This window comes from Pungitius pungitius, chromosome 16, assembly GCF_949316345.1.
Source record: "Pungitius pungitius chromosome 16, fPunPun2.1, whole genome shotgun sequence".
In the NCBI taxonomy this organism is placed as follows: Eukaryota; Metazoa; Chordata; class Actinopteri; order Perciformes; family Gasterosteidae; genus Pungitius; species Pungitius pungitius.
Window position 1 is genome coordinate 8,288,064 of NC_084915.1, and position 17,226 is coordinate 8,305,289.

The 17,226-nt window shown below is 43.6% G+C and overlaps 1 protein-coding gene across 2 annotated transcripts; it reads left to right on the forward strand.

The window, feature by feature from the left end:
- Positions 1-1,971: 1,971 nt before the first annotated feature.
- Positions 1,972-16,781, forward strand: gjd1a (gap junction protein delta 1a). 2 transcript variants are annotated; one of them, XM_037467751.2, is made up of 3 exons: positions 1,972-2,384; positions 4,042-4,098; positions 14,324-16,781. In XM_037467751.2, exons 1-3 carry the CDS (start codon positions 2,314-2,316, stop codon positions 15,189-15,191), a joined length of 996 nt encoding a protein of 331 aa, XP_037323648.1. In that variant the 5' UTR covers positions 1,972-2,313; the 3' UTR covers positions 15,192-16,781. The 2 variants fall into 2 exon arrangements, with proteins under 2 accessions (XP_037323648.1, XP_037323649.1); XM_037467752.2 differs by lacking the exon at positions 4,042-4,098.
- The last annotated feature ends 445 nt before the right edge of the window (positions 16,782-17,226 follow it).

Genomic DNA, 17,226 nt, shown 5'->3' on the forward strand with positions numbered 1-17,226 from the left:
GCGTGACTAAATAGAGTTGCCGCACAAAGGAATTGAACCTTTTCACCTCCAGCCATGATTTCATACCAGTCTACTGCTCCCTTGTCATGCCACTGCATTCATTTACTTGAATCAGTGCTCTATAAAGGGAAAACATCCAACCCACATCCAGGAGTAAAACAAACAAATGTGTGGTTCTTTATTGTCTCTGTGTGTATGTATTTTTTAGATATACACACGTGTTGTGCTGTGTGTGCGAACAAGTTAATTACCCTCTACATCTGCCCGTTTCTGTTGGAGGGAGTCCTCCTCATTTCCACACCACCTTTACAAAAATCGAATGAATGCAGCTTTCAATGTCATAGCAGAGTAATCCACGGCACTCATCTCTCCTGAGAGGGAGAGGGTTCACAGGGGGCAGAGGATGGAGAAAAGAAAAGAAAGAGAAGATGAGGGGAGGAAACGCAGGACGGCTATGAGAGTTACGGCCGGGTGAAATAGGTGTGTTGTCACTCTCTACACAGTGAGATGGAGAAAGGGGGGGGGGGGGGTAGATGGGGTGGAGCAGAGCCACAATTCCCCCTGTTCGCCTCCTCCTAGAAATATAGGCCTTAAAGACGTGTGACAAAGAGGGAGGCAAAAGCGAAAGAAAGCGAGAGAGCATTAAAAGAGTACGACGAAACACCGCCGAGCTCCCCGACTGGAAGGAAGGGTTGCATTGGAGACACAAGGCAGAAGGCCCGGCTTTAGATCTGGACTTTCTGTGGCACATCAGGCAGTAACAGACACAGCACGGTGTGGTGGGAGGCATTCTTGCAAGCATAGGTAAAGCAGCGATCACGGTAGCAATCCAAGCACATTTACCAGAGGAGCTAGGGGGGGGAGGGAGAGAGAGGGAGGAGAGAGAAGAGATCTATGAGAGGAGGAGAGAGGGAGGGGGTGTTGCATGCTCGCAGTGTGTGACAGAGATAGAGCGATTCCATGAGAGAGGGAGAGCACAAAGCTGAGATGGGGACAGAACACTGAGGCAGTGGTAGCTTGCAAGACCCGAGATCTGCACACACAGGCGTGAGCAAAGGAGGGGAAGGAGGAGGAGAGAGGAGGTTGAAGGAGAGCAGGAGGAGGAGGAGGGGGGGGGGGAGCGAGAGGCACCCAGGGATGATGGAGCCCGGCAGTAGGCATCTCAGGACAGCGTTTCATCCCCGCTCTCTGCAGCAGACGTGACTCTGAGCATTGGACTGTGCAGAAATTAGCCGGGGGGACAACACAGGACAGCAGGTCTGCAGCACACTGCCTCGGCTCAGCCTCACTGGATGCAGCAAGGCAGCTGATTTATTACTGATGCGCTGGGTGGCAATGTGTTTACGTGTGCGGCTCTGAGTGTGCGGCGTGTGTGTGAGTGCGTGTGTGTATGTGTGTGCAGGTTTTTTTTTTTTTTATGGGTGCTTGTAGTGCTCCGAGCCGTGGGGGCGACCATTCCCCCTGACGTAAAATGACGTTCAGCAGGCAGGAGCCGTGTGTGCCGGCGCGGATCTGCGGTCCTCAGTAGGAAGTGGGACAGAGTGGGGATTTGAGAGCTGTCATCGAGTGCGTGCGCGCGCGTTTACGCCGCTGTTCGCTTGAGGTGAGCGAGGGAGGGTCGGCTACATGCGGAGTACGGAGCGTTCGCGTGCGTTCAGGTTGTAGCAAGGGTGCAGCAAAAGGAAACGATCCCACACAATGCAAGGGCGAGCGCAAAGCGGCTCTGATGGCAGGGAGTGCAGGTAAAGTACAAGGAGTGCCCTGGGGGTAGGGTGGAGGACGAAGGCAGGGACAGGGGAGGGGAGAGAGGGGGGAGACGGAGCGAAGCGAGTGGAAAAGAGATGGCGATCATGGCTGTCACACAGTGAGCTATAGCATATGCCGTAGCGCAGAGCAGAGTGGTGCGGCAGGGGGAGGACAAGCATCACTGCACAGGGGAGAGGGGGGAGAGGGGGGTGGGGGGGGGGGGGTTGTGGGTGGTGAGGTACGAGACTGAGGGGGAGAGAGGAGGGGGAGGCAATCAGCTCAGCACCTCTCCTCCACCAGTGGAGGAGAAGCGCAGCGGGACCGGCCCGGGAGAAGACGCTCACCCTCGTAACGCGCAGTCGAAGACGCGCTGAGGACCGTCCAGGTCAACGTGTAGAGGTCAAAAGGGAGCTGCTGCTGCTGAGGGGGGGACCGGGTTGGTCCCCTCCGTGCGGTCCGGTCCTGGGAGGAAGAGGTGAGAGGAGAAGAAAGGCTCCACCGGAGAAAGAGGGGGGTTGGCTCCCCAAGTCCCGCTTCTGCTGAGAGTCCCGCAACCTTTCCATCACCATGGGGGAATGGACCATTTTGGAGAGGCTGCTGGAGGCGGCTGTCCAGCAGCACTCGACCATGATTGGAAGGTAAGACAGTAAAGGCTTTAATAATCAGGCTTGTGTTCATACTGGTGAGCTGGGTACTTTTATGTGGTATTCTGTATCAGTTCAAGACCCCCCCTCCCTCCCCTGACCCCCACGCCACCCACACTCCCCCACACACCTCACCAAGGCTTGTCCAAGGGCTCCCTTCTGTTATACAGCCCCCCCCTCCCCCACAGTCATCACTGCCTCCCCCCTTTCCCTTACCTTCTCTCTGCTCCTGACCCATGTCCTCTGCAACCATCACCAGTTGAGGAATACACCTATTGAGCATTATCAATAGCCGGCTTTACTTGGCATAACGGTTAATTCAGAGGAGTTCTGTTGATACCTAATTGCCTAGCTATTATAGACAATGCTTGATGCTTTGGCCACAACCCAGTAGGACAGAAGGAGGAGAGGGGAGAGGGAGTGAAAGGAGAGCAGAGGTGCGGAAGATGAAAGGATGCTGATCAAGCAGGTGCGGATGGAGAATCAAAGGGGGATTAAATGGCTCTAAACTCTGTGTGAACCGGAGACAAAAAAGTTCATTTCATTTGTCTCTTATTTGGATCATAGTGAAAGTCTGATTTAATCTTCTATATATTTGGTGTGAGAGGTTTTGTGACGGAGGGTCGAACAGATGAGCTTTTAGTTTGATTAGCAGTGGAGACATGCCATGGAGACATGCTGTAAATCTGTGTGAAAAATAGGCTCCACATCATCTCTGTGTGATTAATTAACAGCAAAAGTGGAATTCTTCCACCCATTAAGCATAATCCAAATGTCACGCTGGGATGCTCATTGGGGAAAGTGTGTCAAAGTGAAACCTGGATGTTGAGATATTTTAATTCAAAGATCGCTTTTCAGGAAAAGAAGAAAAAAAAGTCACGGAACGACTAAGACGTTGCCTGCACTACTGGGCTCATTAACCCAGACCTCAGGTAGCCTGCAGCAAGGGCATGGAGGAGGGAAAATCAGCTCATGCCTTTATTGACTACACTAAGCAAGGTGTGTACAGAGCCATAAAACTTTATCCTTCAAAATCAGTGACGTTGTTACTGCATCAGAGCAACAGAGATGATGTGGGCCGAATTATTGCTAAACTTCTGATGATCAGGGATCTGGAACCATGTGCAATGGAGATTTTCCTTCCAATCAAAAACTACACCATGTCATTTCAGTGAGTGTTTCCTCCCTGGTTGAAAGCGCCTTAAACAATGAAATCACCTGGTCTAGTCCTTAGACGGAATGGAAACCTGCATACATTAGAGCATGTTGACTTGATTTAAAGATGCATTAAGAAATACTTTGTGGCATTACTTACACGACCCCCCTCCTGCTTATGGGTAGTATTCCTGAGAATCAACATCTTACAAAAGGTTTGCACAGCTATCAGCCATTTTCAGCTAATTGTTGTGGTGTCCATAGAGAGAGAGAAACAAAACAATGTCTGTTCGTACACGACCGTGGGCAGCCGCTCCCAAACCAGGGGCTAAAAACAGCCAATTGTTTGCCACAGCGCAAAATGGCAAAGAGCCGAAGTAACCGGTGAAGAAACTTGGAACATCTAAGAAGTCAATAAGAGTTAGATATATTATTTATGCGCTGGAAGACCAAGCAAGGGCTAAATGCCAGTGAATATTGGAATTACATTCAACAGGTGGCCAGAAAAAGGAGACCAAAGAGATGTCCGTGTTGCTCTGTTTCTGCTGGATTTGTAAGTAGGCAACTGTTTGCTAACATGTTAGCCATAACAACTTCATAAGCTAATTGCTAACTGTTGTGAACTTGTTCTGGAGTCTTTCCGCCCCGTAGTGGTCAAAGAATTACTTAATGCAGCTTTATAATCCAGTCGTGGCAGCTGAATCAACAATGCCCTGTGAGCACAGGGTCATCATTGGATGATATAATGAATGTAAGCCAGCTACATTTCTTTCAGAGGCACAGAGGCAACTCTCAATTTGTATGCTACCTCTTTCAAAAATATATAATCTGATGATGTGATGGCTTCCTCTTATAAATGCTTAATTTGAGCTATTTGGTTATCATGCACTTCACTGGTTGAACATTAAAAAAAGGTTCCCTGAATACCTAAAGTTAATCTAGTAAAATGAGCAGGGGCTCAATTTAGAATAGTTCTTTATGCACCAATATTTCATTTTCATATGAATCTACTATAAATTAAACTGTGAAAACCTAAAAGGTGGCATCAGATTGTGGAATGATATTATAAACCAGTTGAATAATTTCCTCATACTTTAGGTAGTTTGTGTGATGCCCAAGACACCAGCTATTTGCTACTGTGCTGAATATAGTGAAATGCTCTGAAAATGATCCCTTTGTGTTTTGGCTTCCCTCAGACTGTGTTTGTCCTACAAGGCTCTCTATTTGACCCTAAGGCTTTAGCTGTAACATTATCTGCTTTCCAACAAGGTTCCCTTTCTCTACTCTGCTTGCCTATGCTATGCGAGTCAGGAAACATTGTCTTTGGACTTCCCTTTGTACAGTACTCTGTGAGTAGCTCAGGCTGTAGAGCTCTTAGCTTGTTGTTTATTTTTAAGTAGGTTTTAATGTTGTCCCTTCAGCTAGTTTGTTTGCAAGATATTTCAATAAATATACTGGAGAGTTCTTATGCAGTTTGGTTGACAGTGAGAGCTTCAGTCAGGTATAGCATTTATTATTAAGTGCGTTCTGGGTCTTGGCATTTTACCTGTAGACAGGCATTTTCAGACATTAGACGTCCTTATACAATCAAAGCAATAACACTAAAACTACTAAGATAAAGACTTGATTCCTAATCCTAAGCATGTGCCTGCATGGTCAGGAAATCAATTACACTTAAAATTTAAACGATCCAAATAATGTCTTTGGATGTATCAACAAGTTGGAGTATTGTTCACCACTCGCACAGTTTGTGCTGTGAAGATGCCTCCTAGACTGTTAATGAGCAACTCCACGCAAAAATCAAGTATGGAGTCAAAATTGTTGCACTGACCTCTATGGGTTGAAAGGTTCAAGTCTGTTGCACCACTGACCACACCCAACAAGCCAGTTGGGTGTGGTCAGGTGTGGCCCGTTGCACTTGTGAACACAACCAACTGTGATGTAGTGTTGCACTGTTGTGCATTGTGAAGTCCTGCACTTCACAGGGTGCGGCCGGAGCATGCAGCAACCGCTAGATGGCATCACGTCCAGGATGTTCAGCCTGTGTGTAGTTCCTTTGAAAAAGTTTGCATGTCCGTGCTTGCAGTTCAGAGGATGCGGTTCCAAAGAGCAGAACAGTGGTGTCTCCCCATGGCAGGAAAGTCTCCCCTGCATCAAAACTTTGGAACATGGTTGCATGTCGGTCATCTGTTTGAGTGGCAGCCCTCTCTCTTGCAACGCGAGGATGTCGTTCCACCGCGAAGCACCGTCAGATAGCTTTGTTGGATGTCTAGATTGTCCTGTTCCGCTACAATTAAGCTCTATCTTAATTGTAGGGTTTAAGCTAACCTATGCCGTGGCATAGGATAGATGATTAGCCCAGTGTTAAAAAATGGAAATAGACCATCTCTACGCAGTGGCATAGGTTAGCTTAATTGTGGTCTTTGAAAGAAACAGACAAACTGAGGGTCGCTTCGGTGCCTCTGACTAACCACAGGTGGCTTGCATATTGTGACTCATTCAAACATTAACGTGTTTATATTGTGTATTGTGATTTCCATATGCCTTTTTTCTAACTGGGGAATGTACAGCGTGTGCATGGATAACCAATGACTGTAATCATGACTACACAATGAGATAAATCATTGTCAAGGCTGCATTAACCTCATTCTCAAGCCCAAAACGAAATTGACTGTTCATTCAGTTCCAATGAGTCCTTTCAGCATCAGATAACCGGCAGTTCAGAGTGGCTTATGAAATGTATCTCACTGTGAAAAGCCTTCTATTGACAGGCAGAGGGAAGCTGACAGCCGGTGAGGACACAACCAGAACTTGTTATTTGATCTTTCAAATATTCAAATCCTTCAAATATTTCATTACCGGGACCGGGAGCATGTTGTTACACCGCTTGGGCCCCAAAGAGTTTGACCAGGCATATGTGCCCAAAATTAATCAAATGTTGACATGTTGATATGCTAATGGTACACTGGCACATTTGTTTGAAATGTAACACCAGCAGCCTTGATAATGTTTGCAGTCTTCTAATATGTCTGCAAATGTTCTATACATAATTACTAATTTGCACGGTAAATATATTTTCATAACAAAAATATCACTGTCAAACAAAGATGTGTTGGTAGGTCTGGTTTAGCGTCATGAAATCTGAATATGAAATTTTTTATTTGTTTATTTTAAATTTATTATTCTTATTTACCAAAGCTACATTGACAATATATATATTACCATGCACATAAGATGTTTCATCCAGTAGAACAAACAACTGTTGGGATGATTTTTCAATCTTCCAAAAGCAGCGACACTGCTGGAACATACAGTACCTACCATATAACATGAACATCTGAGTTCTATTTAAGGGGAATACTCAATTAACGTGACACACCAAAATCTTTTCCCTTACACCTGAGATGCTCAGGTGTGTTGCAGACAATGGGTGCTTGTATGCGTGCTCAACTGTGACAGCATGAGGCCTATAGGTTTGAGTTATACACCTTACAGGTTGAAAAGAAGAAAGGAAGTGTGTTGATGCATCTGCCCCTACACTGCAGTGCCGTGGGGAGGTCAGTGCCAAAGACAAGCAGAGCAAAGAAAAAAAAAAAGGAGGCAGAGATAATGGAGGACCAGAGTAAGTGATCTGAGGATGATGAAATAAGAAGTGCTGCCGGATGGAAGAACATAGAGGAGAGGATTTAGAACAAAAAGGATACAGGGGGAATCCTTGGAGGGGGCAGTAGGAGACAGAGGGAGGAAGAGAAGTTGTCCCACTGCAGTGGTCCAATGCTGAGCATCTGTGTCAGAGCTCCTTCCTCTGGAGCTGCTGACTGACCCTGCTGCTGAGGAAACAGTCCGCACACACACACACGCACACGCACGCACACAATATGGGGCCGCTGCAATGATGAGGACTTCTAAAAATACACAAGACCTTTGTGTGTTTTAATTGAACATTCATCTGACATTAATGCTCTCACTGTAGCTCTCATAGGAGGTGATGACGCTGAGAGAAATACATTATTCATCATCTATGCAAACACGGCAGTGCAGGTGTGTCTGAATAAAAAACACCTTTAATAAGGGGCAAAAGCTCTCTGTTGTTAATAATGGACGGAACTCATGTATTTTGCATTACATTACATGTATTACATTTCAATCAAAATAATAATAATTTTAAATAAATTAAAAATGAACTTCATGTATAATTAATGTAATAACAAATCTGTATCCATTCATGTTTTATCAGATTTATTTTCTGATATCTATTATTGAACATCTATCACTCCCCACTTGCATTATAAGTACTTCATCAAATCATAATTATAGTTAGTTATGTGCCACTAGTTGTAAGTTGCAACTTGTTAGTCATTCATTCATGATGTATGAAGATTTGTTCGGCCTTTTAATGGATTGGACAAAGTAGTGTATAAAATACCGTAAGCCCTGTTCATATGGCTCTACACAGCAACATTTTTACAGTGTTGGGAAAAAATGTTGAAGTGCAGAGTTGAAAACTCACTGCAAACTCTTAAAGAGTCAATTGTACGAAAGAGTTGGAGTCATTATCCAGTGTCAAGATCAGATTCATTTGCAACACTTAGTAGAGTTAAACTAACTCTTTGATAGGTTTGAAATGTAACTGTACAGTGTCACACTTCTTGTTGCAGGGTTTAACTCTCTGTATTGTGGTGCATGGATTGGAGAGGGTGCGCCGCCACGAGGTTGGTGTTTCGATGCCTGGCTGCTACATGTTCCATGTCAAAGTGTCCCTGAGCAATACACCAAACCCTGAATTGCTCCCTGAGCTAAAATGTAAACACCATGTGTTAAAAATGCAATATAAGTTACTTTAGCTAAATGACGTTATATTTAACAATGAGCAGATTTATTTTTGACACTTATTCCGCTTTGTTGAGTATTGATTTAAGACTGACAAGATTGGGACAATATAAACACCAGCTTAGAGTTAAAACTGAATTTCACAGAGTCAATTTAACTCTGCTGTGTAGCAGGGATGGTCTTGAAAGCTTTGATGAAACCAAATATATCTGCTTCCTTGTTTGCTTGCTTTAAAAGCAAAATACACAGACGGTCCGCCTTTAAGTTGTACCCTCCAGTAGTTTCCAGTAGTGTACCTTTTTGTGCTCTCTCTACTTTGCCTAAATAGGTCAGGATATCCCTGAAAAAGATACAGGCACCCTACTTCTTCTCCCAGAATAATTTGAGATTTAGGAACACTGTTTTGATTGAGGGCATCATCCTTTCTTCATGTATCGTTAATAATAAGCTGGCTACAATCAATCTATACTGCCCGAGAAGATTGTGTTGCAAAGCCAAACAAGCCAAACATGTTTCAGCCTCTGACAGGATTAGTAATTCCATCATCCTTGGGTGAGCAGCAGCACTGTCTTTCAAGTCAGACGATTTCTCTGCACATCTCGAGTTGTCATTAGTTTATTTGTGTAGAAATCCCTGATGTTGAATGTTATTGATTACACTGTTTGACAGGGGGATTTCGCCAGGAGAGCTGAGCTAAGCTTTCCTCCAGCGCAGGCTATTATTCAGTACACCAACATATTGATGGTGTGTGCATGAGCTTCCCCGGGCGTTTAGTGTTTCTCGATACATAGCTTAAATGTTCTTGATTGAAATTACATGTTTGAATTCTCAAACTAGGTCAGGATAGAATTGCATTAATCTTCATGGGCCCTGAGCCTGTTTTTAGATTAAAAAAACAGAAGTACAGTAGAATGTTTTGATGCGTAAATGAATCCATCTATTTTATCATCATAAAGGCAGTTAAAAGTACACTGGAGCCTTTTCTTTTTAGAATAAATAAGTATTCAACAAAGATACATATAATGTAAATATATATCAGTCTTAACAATCTGCCAATGATGACGTCAAATTATAATGCAGTAAAACAAAATGGAAAATTTTGATTTTACAGTCACACGTGCTTAACAGTGTAATTTGGTCCAATGCGTTTAACTAGATTAAAAAAACATGTTTTTTTCCAGCCAAAGTATTTTTTTGATTGCTGCTTTTTTAAAAGCACAACCACACAATATTAATCAGGAATCCTAAAAGCCTGCATCACGTGACTTGTAAACTTGTTCATAAATCTCCATCATAAAACTCCAGCAGACATGACACATTAACTGTGAGGCTAGTCACGTAATAACCACAACCGGAGGGGGGAATGCATGATGAAATCACTTTATATGTTGGCTCACAAAACTCCAAACACACTCCAGTTTCACCTGGGAAGAAATATTAGATATCTTCACACACCAAACCCTCCAGCTTTGGGGCAATTGTTGTGTTATCTATATTTGTTTGATTAAAAAAAATGTTTATGTTGACCTCAACCTAGAAACAACTGAGGAAATTACCTGAAGTGTCTCCTCCTGTTTTCTGTTTTTTTTCTAGAAAAGCAGCTGGAAGTCATTTCCTTTCCGAGTTGTTAAATGAGCGAGTGAGATAATTGAATTTCTGCGCATGTCGTGGCACAAATTAAGTTCCCAGCTTGAAATGACCTCTGTGATATATGTGTAAAATAATACATATCATAGAGGCCTACCTCAATTCTAAACCATTCATGTTCTGTATTACACTTACAATCAGTGCTGATTAGTATTTAAAGAAGAGAAGTGAGCAAGCCACCACACAGGGTTAGCTTCATATTACTCTGTCACGGTGGCTACAAGTGACACATAAGGTGGTCATACTATTGCCTGATACGTGGGCAAGACCTAAAACTTTTTTTTTTTAAACTATTAAAAAAAAAAAAACCTTTGAGAGGAACGGTGCACGAGGAGCGGGTGGGAAGAAATGTCTGCACTCCGATAATTAAGCTGCCTAATTTCTATGCCTCGTAAGGTCTTTGTTCATTATGTGCCTCTATCAGCAATCAGTGGAGCTTATTATTGAGAGCTTACGGGCGGGAAGAGTATTTTTAGTCAGGGCCTCTCAACAGATAGTACTGCACTTAGCTATTCTTTCAGAGCACCGCTCTCTGTTGAGAGAGTCGTGGACCTGTATGGGCAAATACACCTTATATTTCTTTTGGCTGATGTACTTATGGGTCACCTAATTTACATTCACAATATGCAAACACAGTTGTGTGTATGTGCGTGTTTCCCAATGCATCTGCTGTTGTGCTCGAGGCAATTGTTGTCCCTTGAGGCTGGCAACAGCAGCTGTTGTATGAACGTATGCATGTGTGCGTGTGTGTGTAAAAGCATCTGGCAGAGACAGTGCCTGCATGTCCAGCCAACACACCAGCCGAAGAGCAGCTATCATTACACTACACACACACTCTCACAGGTCAATCAGGTGGCTACACATCAGTTCGTTTAGCTACACAGCTGCAAAGATTCACGTCACCGTTGTTACTTCCTCCTCTGGTCTTTGATGCACCACGTGGAAATTGTGGAAATTTGAAAAACAGGTGTAAATGATGGACCAATCCAGGTTGACAGACTCGATTTATTTTATTCCAAATATTACTAGATCTCCGGCATAGTGGCAAGGATTTAGAAAGTCTCAAGAAATGTAATCTTTGGTTCTTAGACCAAGTAGCTTCATGAGACGATAAGAGCTGAGGGATGTGGGAGTGTTAAAAGATCCATGGAATCTAGTGATTTCACTCTGCATTATCGTGATTTTCTTCTCTTGGGTTTGAGACGCTACAAAATGTTGTTGAACATAGTCCCAATCTGCCCTAACGTACAGTATTGGCTCGTTACCCTTCAGCACTTAAAACACTGATGTTTGCAGATTACCTTCGTCCACTATTTTCTGCTAATGCAGCAATCTGCCCTGTGCTGATTATCCTGTTATCCAGCAGTAGTGTACACACACACACAAACACACACACACACACACACACACACACACACACACACACACACACACACACACACACACACACACACACACACACACACACACACAAACGCACACAAGCACACAAACACACAAACGCACACTAAAGCCTGCAAACACACACAGCATAACACTCAATACTTGCAATGTGTTGGGAATTTTAATGATATAAATCTGCCCAACAAACAAGTATAGATGCAATATCTGCAGTACAGTTCTTTAGAAAAGTTTTCCATACAGATTCTTACTGTTGGTGAGTAAAGCTGCAGTGGACACATGGTATGAAAGGGGGATGTTAATCACCACTGTTTAGGATTAGGAGTTATGTATTTATAATTATGTTTGCCAGTTGTCCATGCAATGAGGTAAAATGTCTCTCTACTGGAGGTCAGTGAAGAATTGTTCTGCCTTTGAAGGCTATTTCAAAGTATAAATGTAAGCATTTCTGACTTAACTAGTTAATGAGTGGCATCCAGCTGCGTTTATATTTCTGGTTTATGTCACTTTCCCCAAAGACTCCACTCTCCACTCTCCATTCTCATTTGACTCATCTATTCTATGACTCATCCATTCCCTGGTGTATGCACAGAGTAGAGTACATGTAGCGCCAAAGAGGAAAAAACTGTTGAAAGGTGTGTTGCTTTTATATGTTGATAACATTTTAATGAAAAAGGCAACGACACAAGTTGGGAAGAAAGCGCTTTACATGTAAAAAGAACCCATTGTAGCCTTATTTATATATATAAAGCATACATTTAAGTTGGGGAAAATGAACCTCAAGGGAACTGCAGTGCTATCAAGCTTGAGCTTGTGTCATTATGTAGAGTTACAGTCCCCTTTTATTTAGAGGACACTAGGCCGACTTAGTGACATTTAGATAATGCTATTATGATGTAGTAATCTTCACTGACATGAGAAGACGCAGACCTTGAATAGAAAAAAAACATAATCTGAACTTCCATCCTGTCGTTTTAAATGAGCATCCAGCTGCAGATTCTCAAACTGAAACTGAAAATAAGTGGTATTTCCTAAACAAATATTTGCATATAAATGAGCAGTGTCAATCACAGATCTCATTGAGCATAATGCGTCAGAGGACTCCTTGTGGTGCAGAGCACCATCTATATCAGCGCTTTGGTCACATCTACTGCTGTCAAACCCGCAGTGAAGGCAGATACATCGGCTCACAGCAAAGGATCTGAATGGGGACTGAATGTAAATCATACGAAACCCGCATTTCACTTCTGAAAAGACTAAAGGTGCAGAGAAGCTTTTAATGGTCGTATTTCGGAGCATACTGAAAGTCAGTGTAGCGCATATGCTCACAGCTGCTCCAAGCACTGACCAGCGAACATGTTTGCCATTTTGCACAAGTCACACACATGGCTGACTCTCCCTCTTTGTCTCTGTGTCCTTGTGTCTGTCTTGCCCCCCCTCCCACATACTCGCACACACACGCATCCTCTTGCAGGTGTAGCAGGAACAGTCCTGCAGCGGCGTGATGCTCTATTTTAGGTCGTCTTCACGCTATCACATCTTCCTCTGCCTCTAAGCTGTCTCCTAAACCACATCATTGGAAGATTTTCCCTCTCAAAGAAAAAACTAACAATTCATGATAATCATTTTTTATTTATATACATTTTTATATAATAGTTATATTCCGTCATACCTTGGTGTCTTCAACCCTTTTATCTTCTAATCGCTGTGCTAACTTGCTGGCCATGGAAAGTGGGTGTGGTAAAGCTTGAGGCCTAATTAAGGGTCATAATGGAGTCTCATTTGACAGAGACTTAACAAGGACCAACATTTTATGTACATATCAAAAAGTAAAGCAATGGTTGTATGTGACATGTGCTGTAGCTGCCATTAACCCCACTTGTTCGAACCCACCTGGGGCCAAATCCCATCTATCTGTGTCCCTCCTGTCGTCTTGGGTGGCCCCTCTTGTGCTCGGAAACAAGTGTGTTTTAAGTAATTGGCTCCGCCACGCAGGGAGCGTGCACATCCACTGCATCGTGGCATGAATACCAGGGAGCCCCATGATGTGCAGGCTTTCCTCGCTCATTAGAAAGAGCTGACAGTGCAGCACTGAAGCCCCAGCCCTCCTCCGCAGTGCTCCTGCTCTGGATCGACGCAAGAAGATAACAGTACAGCACACCAGTCTCTTAGAGGCCTCGAGAAGCAGCCGCACTGCTCTCTAGCTCCTCCATACCCTGGACACATGGAGTGGGGGGGACGTGAGGTTTCTCAGGGAAGTCCCACCAGCTCTTACAAAATGCCGCCTGTATTTTTCAGCTCTGTGCTGCTAATAATCATCTGTCTTACCATGATGGTTGGAACAGGAGATGCCTCTAAAACGAGGTCTAAAAAGGTATTTTGCACAACTTAAAATGGCCGAAACTCATTTTAAAACACAATTCCTCATTTCAATGGATCGGTCAACAGCAACTATCCATACATGTCAGGTCAGCAGTGAAGATGACATCTCCTGTTTTAGTCTTCAATAGTAAGTAGGATAATGTGTAGACGCACGTTAGAGTTCGACTCCACCATCTTGCAGTGTTGTCACATCAGCAATAAGATAGCACAAGCACACACAGGTTCATGCATCAACATATGAACACACACAAAGGCATTTAGTTTGATCCGACACCTTGCCTGAAAACTGTTTTCATTCTGTGGCTCTGGAATTGATTTTTGGGCACAACATAAACTAAGCAGCATCCAATCAGCGTTTGGATTACGATAAACCAAGACCTGCAATCTATTTCAAATTGCCAGGATCATACCCAGATATCCCTGAACCTGTGCCTTTGTTCCTCACTAACTGACATTGCCTGTCTCCCTTTCACCCCCTGCCCATTCTGCCCTTTCCTTCTCCATCTGTCTCTCTGCAGGATCCTGCTGACAGTGGTGGTGATCTTCCGTATTCTAATAGTAGGCATAGTGGGGGAGAAGGTGTACGAGGACGAGCAAATCATGTTCATCTGTAACACCATGCAGCCCGGCTGCAACCAGGCTTGTTACGACAAGGCCTTCCCCATCTCGCACATCCGCTACTGGGTCTTTCAGATAATCCTGGTGTGCACGCCGAGCCTGTGCTTCATCACATATTCTGTTCACCAGTCGGCTAAAGCGCGCGACCGAAGCTACTCTCTCCTGCATCCTTACATGGACAGCCACGGCCACGGTGGCCACCACGGGCGCCATCACGACCATCACGCTCGCAAGCTTCACTCTCGCAACATCAACGGCATTCTGGTGCACCCTGACAGCAGCAAGGAGGATCACGACTGCTTGGAGGTCAAGGAGATCCCCAACGGACCGCGGGGACTCCCGCAAACACACAAGAACGCCAAAGTGCGCCGGCAGGAAGGCATCTCCCGTTTCTACGTCATCCAGGTGGTGTTCCGCAACGCCCTGGAGATCGGCTTCCTGGCCGGCCAGTACTTCCTGTACGGTTTCAATGTGCCAGGGATGTTTGAGTGTGATCGCTACCCGTGCGTGAAGGAGGTGGAGTGCTACGTGTCTCGTCCCACGGAAAAGACCGTGTTTCTGGTCTTTATGTTTGCAGTAAGCGGCGTTTGCGTGCTGCTCAACCTGGCTGAGCTCAACCACCTTGGCTGGAGGAAGATAAAGACGGCCATCCGAGGGGTGCAGGCCCGAAGGAAGTCAATCTGTGAAGTCCGCAAGAAGGATGTTTCACACCTGTCCCAGACCCCAAACCTGGGCAGGACCCAGTCTAGTGAGTCAGCCTACGTCTGACAGAGGCTCCCCTGCCTGGGGGCTCGAGGACCTCTTACATTTTGGAGAAGAGTTTTCCCCTGGCCCAGAACCCCCGATCATTAGGGCACAAGATCACCACTGCATTATTATTCAGGAGCACAGACGGACTCTGTGTAGTCGTGACGAAGCATCAATTCATTCAAGTAGAGTCTTTGACACTTCAGGAAGAAAGGACCGCCGTCCTAAAAAGGCTCCTGTCTTGCTGCAACAGAGGATACACACAAATCTTACATGATGCCTAGGTGACACTAGGGGCCTTCAAAGAACCCAACAGACAAAAATGAGCAATTGTTAATGATATTAAAATACTGTAAAAATAGTTTGAGGTTGAGGTCTTTTGAAGTTCTTCATTATTTGCCTTGGCTGTAGGTCAGAAATAATCCCCTTATTTTCTAATTATGTGCATATGCAAATGCTTAAGCGTGTGCATGCATACGCATGTGAGTGGGGGAAGAAAAGCCAACGTCTGATTTAAGTCAGAAAATTCAATGTTGAGCTAATCTGAGCTTGTGGGTGAAAGATACTGTTATTTGTCCATGATCTTGGAGTGATGTCACTCGATGGACAAACGAGCACCTTTCAAATCATGTTGTCAGGAATTCCCACAGAGTGAAACACAAAAACCAACAGCACTAAAGCTTTCAGCGGAAACTGGAACACAGTATTTGTTGTCAGTGTACCAGGCTTTTTTTTCTTAAAAATCACTGCTTTTTGTTCATATTCTTAGCTGCCAATCATACGGCAGACTGACATGCCTGGGAGCTTTTGTTTAAAGTGAGACACATGGTGCATTGAAGATGAGTTAGATTAACTTTTCAACACTTTGTCACGCACCACAATGCTCTCCATGCCAGCGAGGCGCACTGTTTACTACCACAACCAACTGAAAACAGTCAAGAAAAGTGTGCCGGCGTTTCCATTTTGGCTCATTAAGTCTGTCTCTGTCTAAGGGGCTGAATGGAGTTATATAAAAACTTTTTCAGTTCAACAAGAGAAACTATTGTAGTCACAAATATTTTAACATGTAACCTCAAGCTTTTTTTCACAAGCTGAATTGGTGCCATATTTCAAAGTATGTGTACATAGATAAAATGTATGAATTACACTTTGCCTTTTTCCCTATGCGATGTAGTTGGGCTTCACTGATGAGGAGCAGGGGTTTGGGTGGTAATGAAGATTAATCATATATTGCCAGCTTTAACAATATGTATTAATAATGTGCCCTTTGTTAAGCCTTTGCCCTCTAATGGAGACTATATGTTCCAAAAAGTGTCCCCTCCCCAGACCCTGCGCCCCTATGGACTTTGAAAAAGGCATGTTACCGAAGCATTAATAGAATGGATAGATTATGACATGTAACTTAAAAAGATACTGTTTTATTTATTTGCATCCTGCTCCTGTGAAATGTTATACTCAGCATGCATGAAGATGAAAACTATAAAGAGATATGAAAATAGAATCCCATTTGTGGGAATATTGAAAGTGAATATATGAAAGGCTCCAGAACTGCAGCAATAATATTATAAAGTATGTGAAAAAGACATGTGAATAAATTATTATGCAAACAGAGATTTGGCCTTTGCTGTGTTTAACAACTATAAAATACTGCCATTTCATTTTGCTCAGGATGTTATGATTGTTGTTATACATTGATTACTCTTAATCTTACTTACATTGCTACTACACTAATTGAACAATTAGAACAGTTAGAAAGTTCAAAATGCTAAAATACAAAAAGTTTTATCAGCAAAATGTACTTAAATTCTGAAAATGAATCAATGGTTACTGAATAATGAATGGTTTTCTTAAAATGTTTGTATATAAAGTGTTTACCTGCAAAGTAAGTATAACTGTCAAATCACTTGAGTGGATATTTCACACCAAGAAGTTATGGAAAAACAAGCAATCCTTTGGAAGATGATTAGAATTTTGGTTTTGACTCAAATGTCCTTTTTACAATTTTCTTAGTACTAAGTACATAAAAATTGGCACATTACCAAGTCATGATGTAGCG

Coding starts and splice junctions, on each gene's coding strand:
- gjd1a (XM_037467751.2), top strand. CDS start 2,314: ATGGGGGAATGGACCATTTTGGAGAGGCTGCTGGAGGCGGCTGTCCAG. Junction 2,385..4,041: donor CACTCGACCATGATTGGAAG/GTAAGACAGTAA, acceptor TACATTCAACAG/GTGGCCAGAAAAAGGAGACC. Junction 4,099..14,323: donor GCTCTGTTTCTGCTGGATTT/GTAAGTAGGCAA, acceptor GTCTCTCTGCAG/GATCCTGCTGACAGTGGTGG.